The 16,868-nt window shown below is 35.8% G+C and overlaps 1 protein-coding gene across 1 annotated transcript in view; it reads left to right on the top strand.

The window, feature by feature from the left end:
* Nucleotides 1-16,868, top strand: part of CSMD1 (CUB and Sushi multiple domains 1) — a 1,429,265-nt gene that overhangs the window by 910,256 nt on the left and 502,141 nt on the right. The window contains exon 8 of the mRNA XM_029226263.1: nucleotides 12,244-12,331. Within this exon, the coding sequence (XP_029082096.1) occupies nucleotides 12,244-12,331 (88 nt within the window). The remainder of the gene's footprint in view (nucleotides 1-12,243; nucleotides 12,332-16,868) is intronic.

The following is a 16,868-nucleotide window of genomic DNA, read 5'->3' as shown; positions in this document are numbered from 1 at the left end:
TCCCTCCATCATTCTCTTCCTTTTCCTCCTTTCCTTGCAGTCCCTCCTCCTTTTCTTCTTCCTCCTTCTTTTATTTATTTCGTTTATCTTTTCTTTTATTTTTTAAAGACCATCTTTAGAGCAGTTTTACAACTAAACTGAGAGGGAGGTACAGAGATTTTTCACATATTCCCTGTCCCCATACATGCACAGCCTCCCGCATTATCAACGCCCCCACCAGATGGTGCATTTGTTACCAAGGGTGAACCTATCTGGACACGTCGTCATTACCCAAAGTCTGTAGTTTACATTGGGGTTCACTCTTGGTGTTGTACATTCTGTGGGTTTGGAAAAATGTATAATGACATGTATCCAGCATTATAGCATCACACAGAGTAGTTTCACTGCCCTAAAAGCTGTCTGTGCTCTGCCCATTCATCTCTTCTCTAACCCCCCGAACCCTGGCAACCACTGATCTTTCACTGTCTCCATAGTTTTGTGTCTTCCAGAATGTCATATAGGTGGAAGTGTATAGTACATTTGTCCCTTGGTATCCATGGGGGATTGGTTCCAGGACCCACCATGTATGCTAAAATCTGTTCATGCTCAAGTCCCATAGTTGGCCCTCTGATATCCACAGATCCTGCATCTGCAGATTCAACCAACCTCAGATTGTGTATTAAATTTGCCATCTGAGGTTGGTTGAAAGTACAGATGTGGAACCCACAGATTCGAAGGGATAACTGTATATTTATTCAAAAAAAACTTCCACATACAGGTGGACCCCTAAAAGTGGACCTACACAGTTCAAACCCATGTTGTTCAAGGGTCAACTGTATGTAGTAGACTTTTCAGATTGGCTTTTGTCATTAGTCATATGCATTTAAGTTCCCTCCACATCTTTTTTTTTTTTTTTTTTTCAATATGCGGGCCTCTCACTGTTGTGGCCTCTCCTGTTGCAGAGCACAGGCTCTAGATGCGCAGGCTCAGCGGCCATGGCTCACGGGCCCAGCCGCTCCGCGGCATGTGGGATCTTCCCGGACTGGGGCACGAACCCGTGTCCCCTGCATTGGCAGGCGGACTCTCAACCAGACGTGCCCCTCCACGTCTTTTCATGGCTTTTTAAATTCATGAATAATATTCCATTCTTTGGAGTACTACAGTTAATTTATCTATTTACTTACTGAAGGGCATCTTGGTGGCTTCCAAGTTTTGGCAATTATGAATAAAGTTATCATACATATATGTGTGCAGGTTTTTGTGTGGACATAAGTTTTCAGCTCCTTTGGGTAAATACCAAGGAGCACAGTTGCTGGATCATATGGTAAGAGTGTGTTTATTTTTATAAGAAACCACAAATTTTCATCCTAAGTGATTGCACCATCCTGCATCCCCACCAGCAATGATGAGAGTTTCTGTTGCTCCACATCCTCACTAGCGTTTGATGTTGTCAGTGTTCAGGATGTTGGCTACTTTTCTTTATTTTTGATAACTTAAAAAAATTAGATTCTTTTGGTTACCAGAATCATTTAAGGAAGAGAGTGTCCTTGTTAGGACAAACATGTACTAAAATTAGGGAGCCATGATTATTGGGACTGGTTACTTTCTTAGTGTTTCCCTCAAGAGCTAAGACATGATGGACAGAGGTGTGTGGGCTCCTTTCTGAAAGGCTGCTCCATCTCCTCTCAGTACTGGAAGGCCTGCGAGCCCACCCCTGCATGTCCAGCTGCTCCCCCTCTGAGCCTCTGCTCCTCCGGCTGTCCTTGGCTGGCTGTGTCACCTAACGCCTGCAGACTACATAGTGGTACCCTTTCAAACACAGCTTTCTCCACTAACTGCCTCCTGTCTTTTATACATCAGAGCTACAGCTCTCAAAAAAGTCAATGGTAAGGGCCCAGATATATATTTTTAAAATGCAAATCCATAAGTTATTTTCACAGGAAGCATGGCCTGATTTGGGCCAGATACCCACTGTTGGCCCACACTGGTAGACAAGGAAGGCGAGAAAGGTCGTAGCTGGACTTTGGGCTGGGAGGTTTCCCAGAGGAAGGCATGTGGGCAGGAGGACATGGAAAAGAAGATCTCTGTTTCACTTTCACATGTGCTTTTTTGTGTTTAAAGAACCTATTTTCATTGTAGAGCAGTATGATAAAACAAAACACAAATACAACCACTACTTATACCTTACAGTTTTACAATTTGTCACTTACAACTTCCTTGAAAGACCCCCTCTTGGCTGAGAGTAAAAAAGTGGATTAATGTAGTAAGAATGATATGGGCCCTGAAGATTTATCAGCTAAATAAATAGGATATGCAAACTAACCTTCCAACTCCACTTTCCTCCTTTCTCAAACAGAAAAAGTTAACAGTTCCCTCACAGAGATTTTGTGAGGATTCAATTATGTAACAAATATGAAAAGACCTGCCATAATACATCACATGCCATGATTCCCCTTTTTCTTTTATTAATATTGCATAATTCCTTATACAAACTAAATTTTACACATTTTTGTAGAAATGAATAGAAAATTAATATTAGATTCTTACTCTTTTAATATTTGCAGATCTACAGCTCGGTGCTTTGTGTCCACCTAGAGAGGTGGGATAGGGAGGGTGGGAGGGAGATGCAAGAGGGAGTGGATATGGGGGTATATGTATGCGTATAGCTGATTCACTTTGTTATATAGCAGAAACTAACACACCATTGTAAAGCAATTATACTCCAATAAAGATGTTAAAAAAATATATTTGCAGATCTATAATAATGAGGAACAAAGGAAAAGCAGTGTGATATATTCAGTTGAGACCATATAAATAAAAATTATAGCATGACTTTAAGTAATTTATAGTTTTTTCAGTGATTTTTAATATCTATGATCTCAGTACTGGAGGTGATATGCCATTATGTCTTTAAAGAGCTATAATTAATAATTTACAATGTGTAAAATTGAAACATTATGCACATATTATATCATTGTGTACTAATTATTATTTCTCCCAAATACCTTGCAGCTGTGTGTTTTCAAAATGGCCATTAGCATTCTGCAAGAATTGTTCTATAATAGTCAAAAAATCATTTCTGTTTCTTAATTACACATTTGCAAAACATCTGAATAAGGTACAGAGTGAGATTACAAACACAGATTTTGATTTAATGAGAATTTTAGGAGTGACCATATCAATTTAATTTACTGATATATTATTAATTTTAAACTATGGGTATCACAAAAATTCTCAATCAGAGAATTTAACATTTCTGCCCTGCTAGAATACATAAAGAAGAACTAAGCATTCTCTTATTGTATAGTATCCCTGTAAACAAATATTAATAAATGTTGTATGTTATAAAAATATATATGATAAACAAATCATTCATATTAAATATTATTAATTTAATAATGTAAATATTTATATATTTTAACCATTTTGTGTAAGCAAATAATAGTTATTAATTTAATAATGTTAATATTTATATATTTTAACTATCCTGCATAAGCAAATAATAGTTATTAATATATATTTGGTTGAATATTTATATATATTTAATATTTATTTAAATTAATTTAAATTTAAAAAATTATTTAATAACATGAATATATATGTAATGTGTGTATAAGTGAAAAAATAAATATATACATAAAGTATATGATACATGGTGACATCATTTATATTTACTGTATTAGAATGTACTTAAATACAAGCTTCTGAAATCACTTATAAACTATTATGATAAAAACTTTCTATGGGTACTCATTACTTAGATAATTACTATTTCCTATTTTTTAAATCTACTAATTGACAAATAAGGTTTTAGAATTTAAATGTATTCTCTAAAATAAAATACTTAAATATCTGATATTTAAATATAAAGTAATTATATATATATGTGTAATCCTGAAATCAATTATACTGTACACTGACTTTGAGATTTTTTTTCCCCTTTTCTCTCATGTTTCAAGGTTATTAGACTAGTCCTTTAGATCCTATGCAAAGTAGTAATATAAATTGACCTGGTCAAATGCTATCTTTACTGTTAGAAGACCATGAATAATTAGGTATCCTGCAAGACATCTCTGAGTAGGCCCTAAAAATTATTCATGAATCCTAAGTCCAGAGTCCTTAAATTCTCACAAAGAGACTAGAGCAGAAGTGACAGGCTGTGAGACCTCAAGCTAAGGCAGCTTAGTCCCTGGGTGACGGTCACTCTGCATTTGTGGGGGCCAGTGGAGGTCCGAGACATCTCTTTTGGGTTTTTGGGTGCTGCCAGGATACATCCAAGTAAACATCTTCAAGTACGGTATGGAATCGGACAGCCATAAGGACAACTCTCAGGGATCTTGTAAAAATTTCAGTGCTGTGAATTTATACTGATTTTGTACTAACATATTCTTATATTTTATTTGGGTACCAAATAAACATCTTGGTTTAACTTGAAGATACATAAAGAAAATAATTCCTCTTTGAATATTTGCTGCCATGGTGATTTTAGCAGTTGGAGGATAATTATTAATGTTATAGCCCTTATAAGAAATCTACTTGTTTTTTGCCTCTGTCAGAAAAAAAAAAAAAAAAATCAATAAGAGGCAATGTTAAAGAAAAGTAAAAGCTTAATAGTGAGAGAATTTGGAGTATTTAAAATTACCTGGACCATAAGATCCCTGCAGGTAGTAGTTGAAATAATGTTAGAAAGACAGGTTTTGAATGCCGGCCAAATAGTCTTCATTTTTTGTAGAGTAGGGAATCATTAATAATTTCTTGAAAGAGTTTCTCAATAATGCATTTATTACATTAGTATAGTTTATTACATTAGAAGCTAAAATATGAGTTAAAAATAAATTACTGTAAACTAAGAGATAGTTTAAGACTATGGCCTTAGAATTGGAAATAAGAGAACATGGATAAAATCAAGATATGAAAATTATTATAGTAGGCATTCAATTTCTAGTGTTTTAAAAGTCAGAGAATTAAAATATGTAATGATAAAAGAGAGAGAGTCCAGACAAAAATGTCTGGCATTGTATTAAATTAAACACTTGGGAAAATCCAGCCTAGACTCTCACACACAAGGCCAGTTGTTTGTGGGCTGTTTCATTGTCCATCCATTAATCTGAGGTCCAAACAATGCAGATCAAAGCAATGTGTTTTTAACAACTTATTTCTATGTAAACTATCCATTTTAAACCCTAATGTTGCGATGAGAATTTATTATCAAAACGTCAACAGTTCTTGCTAACCTGTTTCTGTAAAGCTTGTCTATATGTGCAAAAACAAAAACAAAACCAGTGACTGGTAAAGACTGCAAATATTCAGTAGAAAGAGAAAAGTACCCAAAATTCTGTTACGCATGTAAAAATGTCCCATGCGATGCCCTTTAAGTGAAAATAATCCTGTTATAGCTAAATGAAAGAAATTACTACAATATCAAAATGTTGTTGAAATGAACATTTAATCAAGTTACTAGTTTTTGAGGAAGGAGTAATACGGATGCTTCATCCTTGCAGAGATAAAACCTCTTGCAAATCAAAAAAGGGAAATGTATTAAAAAGTAGGTGTTGCTTTTCATTTCAGTACAGCCTCAGTCCACTAAATGTTGAAGGAACAAATGTCAGTGTTGACTTATTTCAAACTGATTATAGCAGAAAAGCCTGAAGTTTACAGTATCCCCCAAACACATGCCTAGCATGGGTGTCTGTCATCTAAAGGTCATTGATAGAGTGGAGATATTGATATCAAGGAATTTCACCCAGAATGTGTTTTGTGTAACAACCTTCCTGACTGTTATGCAACTAGAAGCATATGTCACCTCTCTGAAGGTTTAAAATGATAAGAATTAGTCTCAAAAATTGATACAGCTGAAACGTATCTTTAGGTCTCTAAAGAAATAAATATCAACAGTAAAAATATGTTTTAATACAGCACAGGAGCAGTTTCACCAAAAAATGTGTGTCTTTAAATGGTTTCTATTTTGGATTATTATTTCAAAGGTATATAAACTAAATTTTATCATAAAAGAATGGCATCTTACATGGAAGATTTAATATTCAAGTCAATTCATTGTTCTAGTGCTCTGGAGGTGGTTCATGGCATTGTGTGGAAAGCCTGTGAATCTGGTCTTTTTACTGCAGGAAAACTACCACCAGATGGTATTTGAACTAAAGCCTTATGGTTAGGACCATATATTATATTCATTTTTAATATAAAATGAATTTTATTATTAAGAATTTTAAAAAGTTATTTTTAAAAGCCTCACTTCAGTTTACAAGCCCTTTAATATAAAATGTCTCATCAGCTTACTGCAGGAAATGTAAGCAAAGGAACCTGGACTTTGTAATCAATTGAATGGTAACTCTGTCCCCAGTTTCCTTTCCTGGAAAATGGGTTTAACATTATCTCCTCATGGGATGGTTGTATGGATTCAGTTTAGAACGTGTGTAAGTGATACTTGGAGTTTCTAGCCAAGAGTAAACGTTTAATTTTACATTCTCTTCATCATCATCATCACTATTCTTAGCACTTCATTTACAGTGATTTCTGATTGTTTCACTAATGTAAATGTTGTCTCCACTAACTTGTTTATGGTCTCCTTTACCATAGAAGTAGTTGTTTATACTTCTTTTGTGTTAGTTGCTTCCTTTGCTAGGTCACTAGTCTAGCTATATAATTCCTTAAAGCAAAAGCTCATTTTGAATTTGAATTGACAGTCACAAGACATGTCCTCGAAGAACAGGATACTTTTGTTACTGAACCACATTTGGGTCCACTCACCTGCACGCAGTAAAGCCAATCTACTGACACTGGGTTGTGGTGAAGGAAAATGCAGCGTTTATTGCAGGGCACCAAGCAAGGAGTCCAGGCAGCTAGTGCTTAAAAGGCCCGAACTCCCTGAAGTCTTTCATGGAAAGGTTTTTAAAAACGGGGTGAGGGGAGGTGGGTTGTGGGATCCATGATCAGCTCGTGGACATTCTTCTGATTGGTTGGTGGTGAGGTAATCGGGAGTCAACATCATCAATCTTCTGGTTCCAACTGGTCTGGGGTCTATGTGCTTATGGGCAGCATGCAGTTAATTTCTCCCACCTGGTGGGGGTTTCGGTATCTGCAAAACAGCTCAAAGGACGTGGCTCAGAATATTTTTTATAACTCTTGAGGAGGAACTAAAAGTCCTTGACTTTGTTTAATGACTAAAGTGTTACTAGTTTGTCTTGCTTGACCATTTTCCTTTCTTCCTGTGTTTTCTCACTTCTCTGATTAAATTTATTATTTGGAACTTGGGGAAGGTCTCAGAGGCTAAAGTTTTCTACAGACAAGAAGAAGGCAGAGGACATGGGGGGATCTGTCCAGGGAAGGCCCCATAGGCTCCTGCTTGGTTACAATTTGATGGGAGAAGCATGTTCCTTACTGCTCTACATATCTCATAAGAAACTTGTGAGGGTCTAATGAGATAGTGTGAATCAGCATGCTTTGAAAAAGTCACTTGATTATATATACATTAATATAATTTACACATTTTAAATCTAAATTCGTTTGAAATCTTCTACAAACGGTCTAATTTATATCTGTTCATCCACTTGCATAATTTTACACCTTGCTTTACTGTCAATGATGGGTCATTAATCTACCTATGGAATACTCCAGTTTTGATTTTAAACTCTAAGGTTTTGACTGCAGTTTCATATATTTATTAATATCTATGACATATGTCCTGTGAGATTTGATATATAATTCCATAAAATTAGAGTTAAAATGATAAGCCCAGTGATTCTTCTCTTGAAAATGTTTCTCTGAGGCATTGGGATCCTGCTTGAAACAGATGGATCTCCATGATTCTTTGCAACTTTAAAGCTTCAGTTTTCAGAGAAGTTAATTGTTCATGATGCTGTTGGAATAGGTAGTTGGGATTTGTGGAGCTCATTGTTTACTTGTGCAGAACCTGTTTGTCACCATATTTTTGCTATCATCCCATTATAAGCCTATCTCTGTTTCAGAAAATCAGCCATATTTTACATACATCTCTCATCACTTTTTTTTATCTTCTGCCATCTGCAAGCTGTTCAGACTTATCTGTTTCATTCTGTGCTCTCAAAGAATTCCAACTAAGTACCCTTTTTTGAATAAGTAGGCAACTTTGACATTACTTTAAAAAAGATCCAGAGTGTTTTGAGCTGATTTGCATGGGTACCTCCAATTTGTCATTTATTTTTAACTACTATTCCATGTGAGAAAAACAGTAAAGCAGAATAGAAATAGACCTTCCTAAGCCTTTAAGTTGTTTTTTAGACCAGCTTGGTACTCTAAAATAGTGTAGTGAGAACCACACTAGTGTGGGCTACGTCTGATAGAAACAGTGATGGCCATTCAGCTTGAAGAAAATGGCTTCATTTGACACAGCAATGACTATTTTGCTTGAGGGAATGTGGGAGTCACATAATTGATGGGGGCAGAAAAAATACGGTGGAAGTAAGATTCTGCATTGGGGTTTGAACTTTTATTAAAACTAGAATCTTTTTAGAAAATAAATTTTAGAGACCTTTTAGTAGACCGCTGAGTGCAGGTTGAGAAACCTGCTCTAGCACATGATACAGACTGTGAAACTATGGAGTTGGAGAAAAAAGCAGTAGAAATATCAGACTGATGGCAGTTGATTTGGTGGTAGGTCATTACTATCTATCTTTGCATTCAGCTAATTTTTTTTTAATTGGAGTATAGTTGCTTTACACAGTTGTGTTAGTTTCTACTGTACAGCAAAGTGAATCAGCTATACATATATCACCTTTTTTTTGGATTTCCTTCCCACTTCGGTCACCACAGAGCACTGAGTAGAGTTCCCTGTGCTATACAGTAGGTTCTCATTAGTTATCTGTCTTGTACATATTAGTGTATATATGTCAATCCCAATCTCCCAATTCATCCCACCCCCGCCTTCCCTCTTGGCATCCATATGTCTGTTCTCTACATCTGTGTCTGTATTTCTGCTTTGGAAATAAGATCGTCTATACCATTTTTCTAGATTCCACATATGTGCATTAATATATGATATTTCTTTTTCTTTCTGACTTATTTCACGCTGTATGACAGTCTCTAGGTCCATCCATGTCTCTGCAAATGGCACAATTTCATTCCTTTTTATGGCTGACAGTTAATTTTTTATAGTGACACGTGACTCCCTCTCATTTCCTTTGGTGTTTATTCTATACATATTTTCTTTGTTGTGACCATGAAGATTACACATAAGATCCTAAATTTATGACAGTGTGTCTTAAATTGATACCAACTTAACCTTAATCACACACAAAAATCTACTCCTTTACAGTTTTTCCCAACTGCTATTTGTCACAATTATGTTCTCTATATTGTGTACCTATTAACATAGATTTGTAATTATTTTATGTATTTTTCTTTTAAATCCTATAAAAATTAAGAAGTGGAGCTGTAAATCAAAATTACAATAATAGTTTGGTTTTTTTTTTACTTTTTTCCCATATTTGCCTTTACCAAAGAACTTTGTATTTTTATATGGCTTTGAATTATTGTCCAGTGCCCCTTCATTTCAAGTTGAAAATGGACTCCTTTTAGAATTTTTTAATAGGACAAGTCTAGTAGTAATTCACTCCTCAGCTTTTGTTTTTCTGGGAATGTTTTAATGTTTCTCTCATTTTTGAAAGATAGTTTTGCTGGCTATAGAATTCTTGGTTGACAGTGTTGTTTCTTTCAGCACTTAAGTGTATCACCCCACTGCCTTCTGGCCTAAAAGGTTTCTGCTGAGAAATCAACTGATAGTTTTATTGAGGATCTCTTGTTTGTGATGAGTTGCTTTTCTCCTTCTGCTTTCAAGATTCTTTCCTTGTCTTTTGGTAGTTTGATTATGTGTCTCACTGTGAGTCTCTGAGTTTTTTCTACTTGGAGTTTATTGAGCTCCCTGGAAGTGTATATCTATGTCTTTTCTGAAATTTGAGAGGTGTACAACCATTATTTACTCAGATTCATATTTAAGATAGTTTTTAAAAAATCTTTGTCTAATAAGTCCAATTTGTGTATTTCTTCAGGGACTAGTGCCAGGATTAATTTTGTTTCTTTGAATAGGCCATGTTCCCATACATTATTGCATGCCTTGTGATGTTTGTTAAAAAGTTGGCATTTCCAAGAAAGAGCCACCTTTCCCAGTCTTGCAGAGTGGTATGGGAGACTTCCACAAATGAGTGGGCCACTGAGCCTCGAGATCAACCTGTGGTGAAGAAGTTAAGGTCTTCTCAGGTCTTTACTGCTCACATGTTCTGTCTGGGTCTGGGTATATGTTTGTGTGTTTCTCCCCCAGCTGCTTTAAAATATCCTGATTCCCCAAAGAGCCTCATTGGAGCCTCTTCTCAGGGTCTTTTGTGTTCTGCAGTATTGCTCTGCCTGTATCTCTTGCCCACACCTGCCTGCTTTTCTGTAGTCCCCACGTAGTTTTTATAGCCAAGTGTCCACTGTTGTCTTATTGGCCTCCAGCTGCCATTCCCCAGCCTATGCCTGACTCAGGCAAGGCAGGAACTAGTCCTTCAACACTGGGCTCACAGACAGGCCAGAACACTGTAAACAAGTTCCTCTTTCGTCCTCCTTCTCCGGTAGGGAACCAGGAAATGGACCCCTTCCTCTCACCAGTGCCATGTCAGGGAAGGTGTGGGACAAAAGCATGTAAAAATTCCCTGAAATTTACCACTATTATGAACGTGGCTTTTTCTTCATTGGACATTTACCACTTGCTGTAGATCTTTGATTAGTTTTCAGGGTTCCTACAAAGTTATTTAGCCCGTAGTTATTTATCTGATGTTTCAATGGGGGAAGGAGGCCTGGAGCTTCTATTCCACCATCTTCTCATTTCACTGCCGAACTTGCTGGATTATTTTTTTCAATTGAGAACATTAAATACTTAGGAAAGAAAATTTTATATTGTGGTAAGATTGGTATTTAACGAAGGGTTATATCCATATCACAGTTTCATCCTAATTTAGCAATAAAAACTAAATCTTGCTATAATTATTAGTGCATTTTTTATGCATAATTTTAATTAAATGCTTAAGGATTTCAATATCTACCCAGACTCTTTTTTCCTTCTTATGGTATATTATTCAAAATATATGTGAACATATTTATATTTGTAAGAATGCTTTTCAGGTGCAAATAATAAAATCATGTATTCAAATGAGTTTGAACTGTAGGAAATATATGAATCATCCAACAGGATATTCAGAGCTAGTGTAGGTTTCTGAGTTGGTCAATGTTTCTGTCTCAACTATGATATCAGGGGCCCTGGTTCTTGCTCAGTCTCTTCTATTCATGCTGTTGCCTCCATCTTTGAACTGTAGCAAGATGGTACCAACAGTTACACATTTGAAATTCAAACATGGTAAGGTCCAGAGTGAAAAAGAGATGATCTCTATGAGCTAACAGGAACATCTCCCCAGAAACACTCCTGCTGGCTTCCTCTCAAGCATCATTGAACTGAATTGAGTCACAACCACCGTTGAACAAATTTCTGGAAAGAAAGAGGGAATTGCCTTGATTGGATTACACTAATTAGATAGAGTGGGATAGTTACTGGAGTAGCAGCCACTCTAACAAGCAAATGAATCCTTTAAAAACTATTCTGACTGTGCAACATCCCAGCAGGTGGGAAGGCTCTTTATAAAACAGATTAAAAAAAAAAAAATCACATCTGCACAAGAAGACCATTACTTTTTTTACTTCAATGATAAGCACGCTTGAGGTTTAAAATATAATAGGTAATTTTATTTAAAATATCTCTTGTACAGATCTTTTTTTTGAATTTTTGAGTTTTATTTATTTATATTTATATATTTTTTATACAGCAGATTCTTGTATAGATCTTAATAGATAATTAACGTCTCCATTTCACCATGGGAATGAATGAAAGCTTTCTTCTATATAAGCTACGGTATTTATGGCATGGTGCTCTTTTTTCCCATCATGCTATTAATTGTAACGTGTCATAAAGGTGATCATAATGAGAAAATGTTTTAAAATTAAATTTAGACTTCTTTAGTAGAGGAAAGAGTTTCAACCAAAGGCTGTTGGCATCCTGGGTAAGAAGTCTGTTTTTCAGGAGTAAGAATAGGTTTATCTTAATCTAGCTAAATTATCTTAATTCTTAAAGAAATCACATGTTAAGGCATCAGCATTTAAGAAACAAATCTACCTAATGTAAATTTATTATCTGGATATTTTCTGAACAGCTACATGAAAATGTAATAATGTTTCTTTCTATTACAGTAACTCAAGGAGGTGTTGCTTTGGTCTCTGACATGTGTCCGGATCCTGGGATTCCAGAAAACGGCAGAAGAACGGGTTCGGACTTCAGGTAGGAGATAACAATAACAATAAACGTGTTATTTTCTAACACATATATAATTTCATCTTGTAGTTTTAATTCTTTTTCCTTTTGATTTAAAGATACAATTTTTCAATTTTTATGCATCTATAACATCTGTAGAATTCTAAAACATATTGTGCTGAAAAATTCCAGTTACTCCAGAGTTTGTACCTTTCAGTATATAAGCCATTATTAAAAATTTAACTCTATATGGATATGATCAAAATTTGTCTCCAGGGGTTTTATTCTGTTTTTAATTTGCTACCTTCCCATATTCGAATGCATTTTTGTTAGTGTTTTAAAAAATAGATGGTACAAAAATTTAACTGTAGCCTCATAATTATTTCATTAAATAAACTTTTATAATAATGAAGGTGAGTGGCAGTCAATGCAATTTATGACAGAAGATGTTATGATTCATTTTACTAGATTATGATTACTAGAGAATGCTTTATAGTTGTTACATTATGAATGTAGTAGTGATTATAATAGTGATTTTTTTTTCTAGATTTTTGCATTCCTTTCAATTAGTTCAAGAAATTGAACATTTTCCAACTTACAAGATGGATACTAATATTAGGAGTAATCTGCAAAATCAAAGAGTAAAGGGGAGCAAGAAATATGCTTTTCTTTCTTATAATCTCACTATTTTTGAGAAAGAAACAAGAAAAGATGTTTGTAGAGTTTAGCCTACTAAAGTGAGCTGAAAATTGAAAGAAAGTAGTGATACTATTAGAGAAGGAAGAAGAAATGTTAGTGAAATTGGAGTAGCAGTGTTTTTTTTTAAAGGATAGAAAAATAAAATTATCTGTAGGGTGGCTGTAATGAAGTAGGTAAAATGATATATAATTTTTTTACATGGAAAGGAAACAAAAGTGTATAGCTGTGCTACTGAAATACTTTTGACTTCATAGTAGTGTCTGTCATGTTGCAAATGGAATAGACAATTGGAATGTTTGCAGTGTAAATATCACAAACTTTGAGTGTACATTAAGGTGTTAGTATCTTAGCTCAAGTTCCTTTGGAGCAGAGCCTGAGATGGGGACTCTTATTCAAGTGGTTTTCAGAAAAGCGACCTCTGGTTATGGGGAACAAAGCAGGGTAGAATCAGAGTAGAAAGCTGAGCAGGAAGTTGATTTTAACTGGAGATTAGCTTCAGTCTCAATCTATGGGGAATTTCAGGGAACAAATAGTTTACATTTTGGACCCACCACCCTTGCCTTTCATCATTGACTTCCTCCATTCGGCTCAAGGAAGTTCCCCAGGGCAAGAGTGATTATGAGCAGTTATTAGCACCCCAGGGGGTTTGTTGTGTCCAGGGGGTGTGGTGGTCAGCTAAGAAAGAAAACTACTGATTTCAGATGTAAAGTAGCTGTCAGTTGAAGGCATTCAAGAATTTGATCTCCTTTAAAATGATGCAAATAGATGAAATTTACACATTCTTGGCTAGAACCCATGGAGCTTTCTGTCCTATGTATTCCTTTCTTATCTCAAAAGTCAGCTCCTACCAGAAAGTGTTCTTCAAACCTTGCTTCCCAAAAGCCTTACATATCCCTCCATTAGAGTTACAGCAGTGACTCTGCATTATGCATTTTACACATCCATTTCTTCCACCCAACTTAAGCTTCTGCAGGACAGGGATAGTATCTTACTGTCTCTGCCTCATCAGTGACTGGAATAGTGCCTGGTGCAAAGGAACTCAAAGGGTGTTTGTCAAAGGCACTTGTGTATGAGGGGACTGCCCATCCAGCACTCTGTCATCCCTGAAACTCAGAAACCTCCTTGGTCTATGTGGCAGAGCTCTGTTTTAAAACAAAGCAAATTAAATTTTGTCTGACTATGCAAACTGTTCAAATTGCATCGTATGGTAAAGAGAGCCAGAGAAACTGTTTAATCTTCAAAAGTTAGCAAGGAGTTCAGAAACATTCAGGGCCAGGATCTGTTTAGCACGAGGGCAAAAAAGAAGATTTTATTAGTATCTGAGGTGAATATGCTGGCCTTTACTCTATCTCATTCTTATAACAGCCTTATTCCTGCAGCTGTTTAACTCAGGATAAGCATTGGCCATTGGGGCTGTGTTGATGTGTCTGGGGGGAAAGCCAGCTGGGTGTGTGCATGACGAGTCAAGAAAGGGACAGAGTATCTCAGCTGAGACTTTCAATCTTTCACTTTCTAAGTTTTCTGGGGAATCTCTATGCTGTTTACGTGTCTCCAAGTTTATGGCAATTGAATAATATAATATAAAGATCAAATTTTCTATAAAATTACATTAAAATGTAAATATTATTATTTTGCCATCTATGAGTGTACAGTGTGTGTATACCTATATGTATATATACAGAACTGTGATAAGCTAGTTTTAGGAACTTTTTTTATAGTTCCTACAACTTTTTTTTCATAGGACTTTCTTCCTAGATGATCCTGTCAACTGCAAATAAAGACAGTTTTATTTTTTCTTTTCAATCTGAATGTATTTTATTTATTTTTCTTTCCTGGAGGAACTGTCTAGGACCTATATTACAAGGTTGAATAGAATTGGTGAGACATTCTTGACTTATTCGTGATCTTAGCGGGAGAGCATTCTGATTTTCATCATTATGGAAAGGTATCTTAGGCCCATTAGTTGAAATGACATGTGGATGTGCCTAGCATATGATAAGCTCACTGTAAACGTTCATGTTTTAAACAGAGAAAGGGGATGTTCTTAACTGTTTAAAGTCTTTTTGAGACTGGTTTTAATGAAAGGCAATTCAGTTCTTTCTAAATTCTTATAATCAAAATGAATGACTAACATATAATCCAAACTAATAACCAACATTGTCCAGATGAGTGGATGGAATTCATTTGTAGTTAGCACTGTAATTATGTGTAATTTGGGGCAGTTTTTGTTTGAAAAGAGTATACTTTATTAGGTTGGTAAAATATTCCTCATCTGATTTTATTTATACTATTATTCTTGTTTCTTTGGAAATCTTTTGTTTTCCCTAGAAAATCTAAATATTCATTCCAGTATTATCTATAAAGAATTCTAAATAAATGAAGCCTAAAATACAAAGCTTTCTTATTTGAATTTAGATCAATCCATGGACAATTTTCTGACAATTTTCTTCACCATCAGTTGCTCTCTTAAAGACAGAGTGTATTCATTAGAACTGAATATTAATGAATAGATTGATGGAGCAATTCAAATACAAATATATAAGGGATGGAGTTGGAGTAGAGATGGAGAGTTTATGGATGGATACTGGCATTTATTATTCATCTGTTTCCTGTGCTAGTAGGATATATAGCCTATGTACAGGCAGATATAATTATTCCCATTTTGCAAATACAGCTGTTGAAATTCACAATTTCAACATAATAAGGTATCCAATCATGGTTAGAGCTGAGATTTGAAACTAGATCTTATTGACCTCAAACTTTATAATAAGGTTTGACTTTAGTGGTTTGTAATAAGGAAAATGACAATGACTAAATGGTTTCACACCTATCATGCAGGACCCCTGGAAAGAGGTGTGCAGTGTGTGGACATCACAAAGCAGCCAAGTGAGGAGTCAAGATACAGTTGAAATCCGACCTTGAGGCCCAGTGTTCAAAGCCATGCCTTTCAGCCTGGGGTTGCCTCTGCTCAGCACAAGGGATAATTTGTCCTAACTGATTACTGAGAGGGGTGTCTCATTCTGATTGGCTAGCAGCAGCCATGCTACTCACTGCGAGACCTTACAGTTTTCTTCATATATATTAGATAAATATTATATATTTATATAAACACTACATACATTCACATGTTACAGATTCTTTATGTACATTTAGAATCCTAAGATATATCATTAAAATATTTTATCATATGTAATATGTAATAGGGACCTCCCTGATGTCTCTCCTTTTCTTTCATATGAACTTCCCTCAGTAACCTTCATAGCCAACCCCCATTTAGCAGCAACCCTAGACTTAGATGAGCTGCAGTACCTATCCTAAAACTCCCTCTTCTTCAGACTAGCCACTGTACCCTCAGGGTCTGTCTTCCTGCTTTCCATCCCCAGTCACATTCTTCACCAAGGATGGTTTTCCTTCCTGCCCCACCTACACCACCCATGATGGTTATTCTCAGTTGTTCTCATGATGGTTGTTCTCAGAGACACAAGTAGGGTAGGGCAGGCTAGTACAGAACAGATGAGCAGCCTGGAGAGGCCAACTTGGGAAGTACTGGCAGATGCTCCATGGTCCTCCCTAGGATTTATTTTTTATTAGGTGGTGTGTGTCCCAGTCTTCTCTGCTGTTCTCCACCTGCACAGGTGGCTTCTATTTGCAGGACACTCCCGCCTTGCTTCATCCCATTATTTCAACTTTTCCCAGCACTTTTGTGTTTGTGACACCCATTTATGTTTCTATCATCTTAGACTCATCTTAGAATGATAGAAACATATATTTATGTTAGATGTGTGTTTCTGTCATGTTAGATCATGAGGTCCTGAAGGAAAGAGGAAGGATTATTTTATTTCTCATTACTGTGCCCACCACAGGG

Source organism: Monodon monoceros, unplaced genomic scaffold (genome assembly GCF_005190385.1).
Source record: "Monodon monoceros isolate NGI ecotype Baffin Bay Population unplaced genomic scaffold, NGI_Narwhal_1 Super_Scaffold_17, whole genome shotgun sequence".
NCBI lineage: Eukaryota > Metazoa > Chordata > Mammalia > Artiodactyla > Monodontidae > Monodon > Monodon monoceros.
The sequence above is the reverse complement of the archived record's forward strand: the minus strand, read 5'-3'. Positions and strand labels throughout refer to the sequence as shown.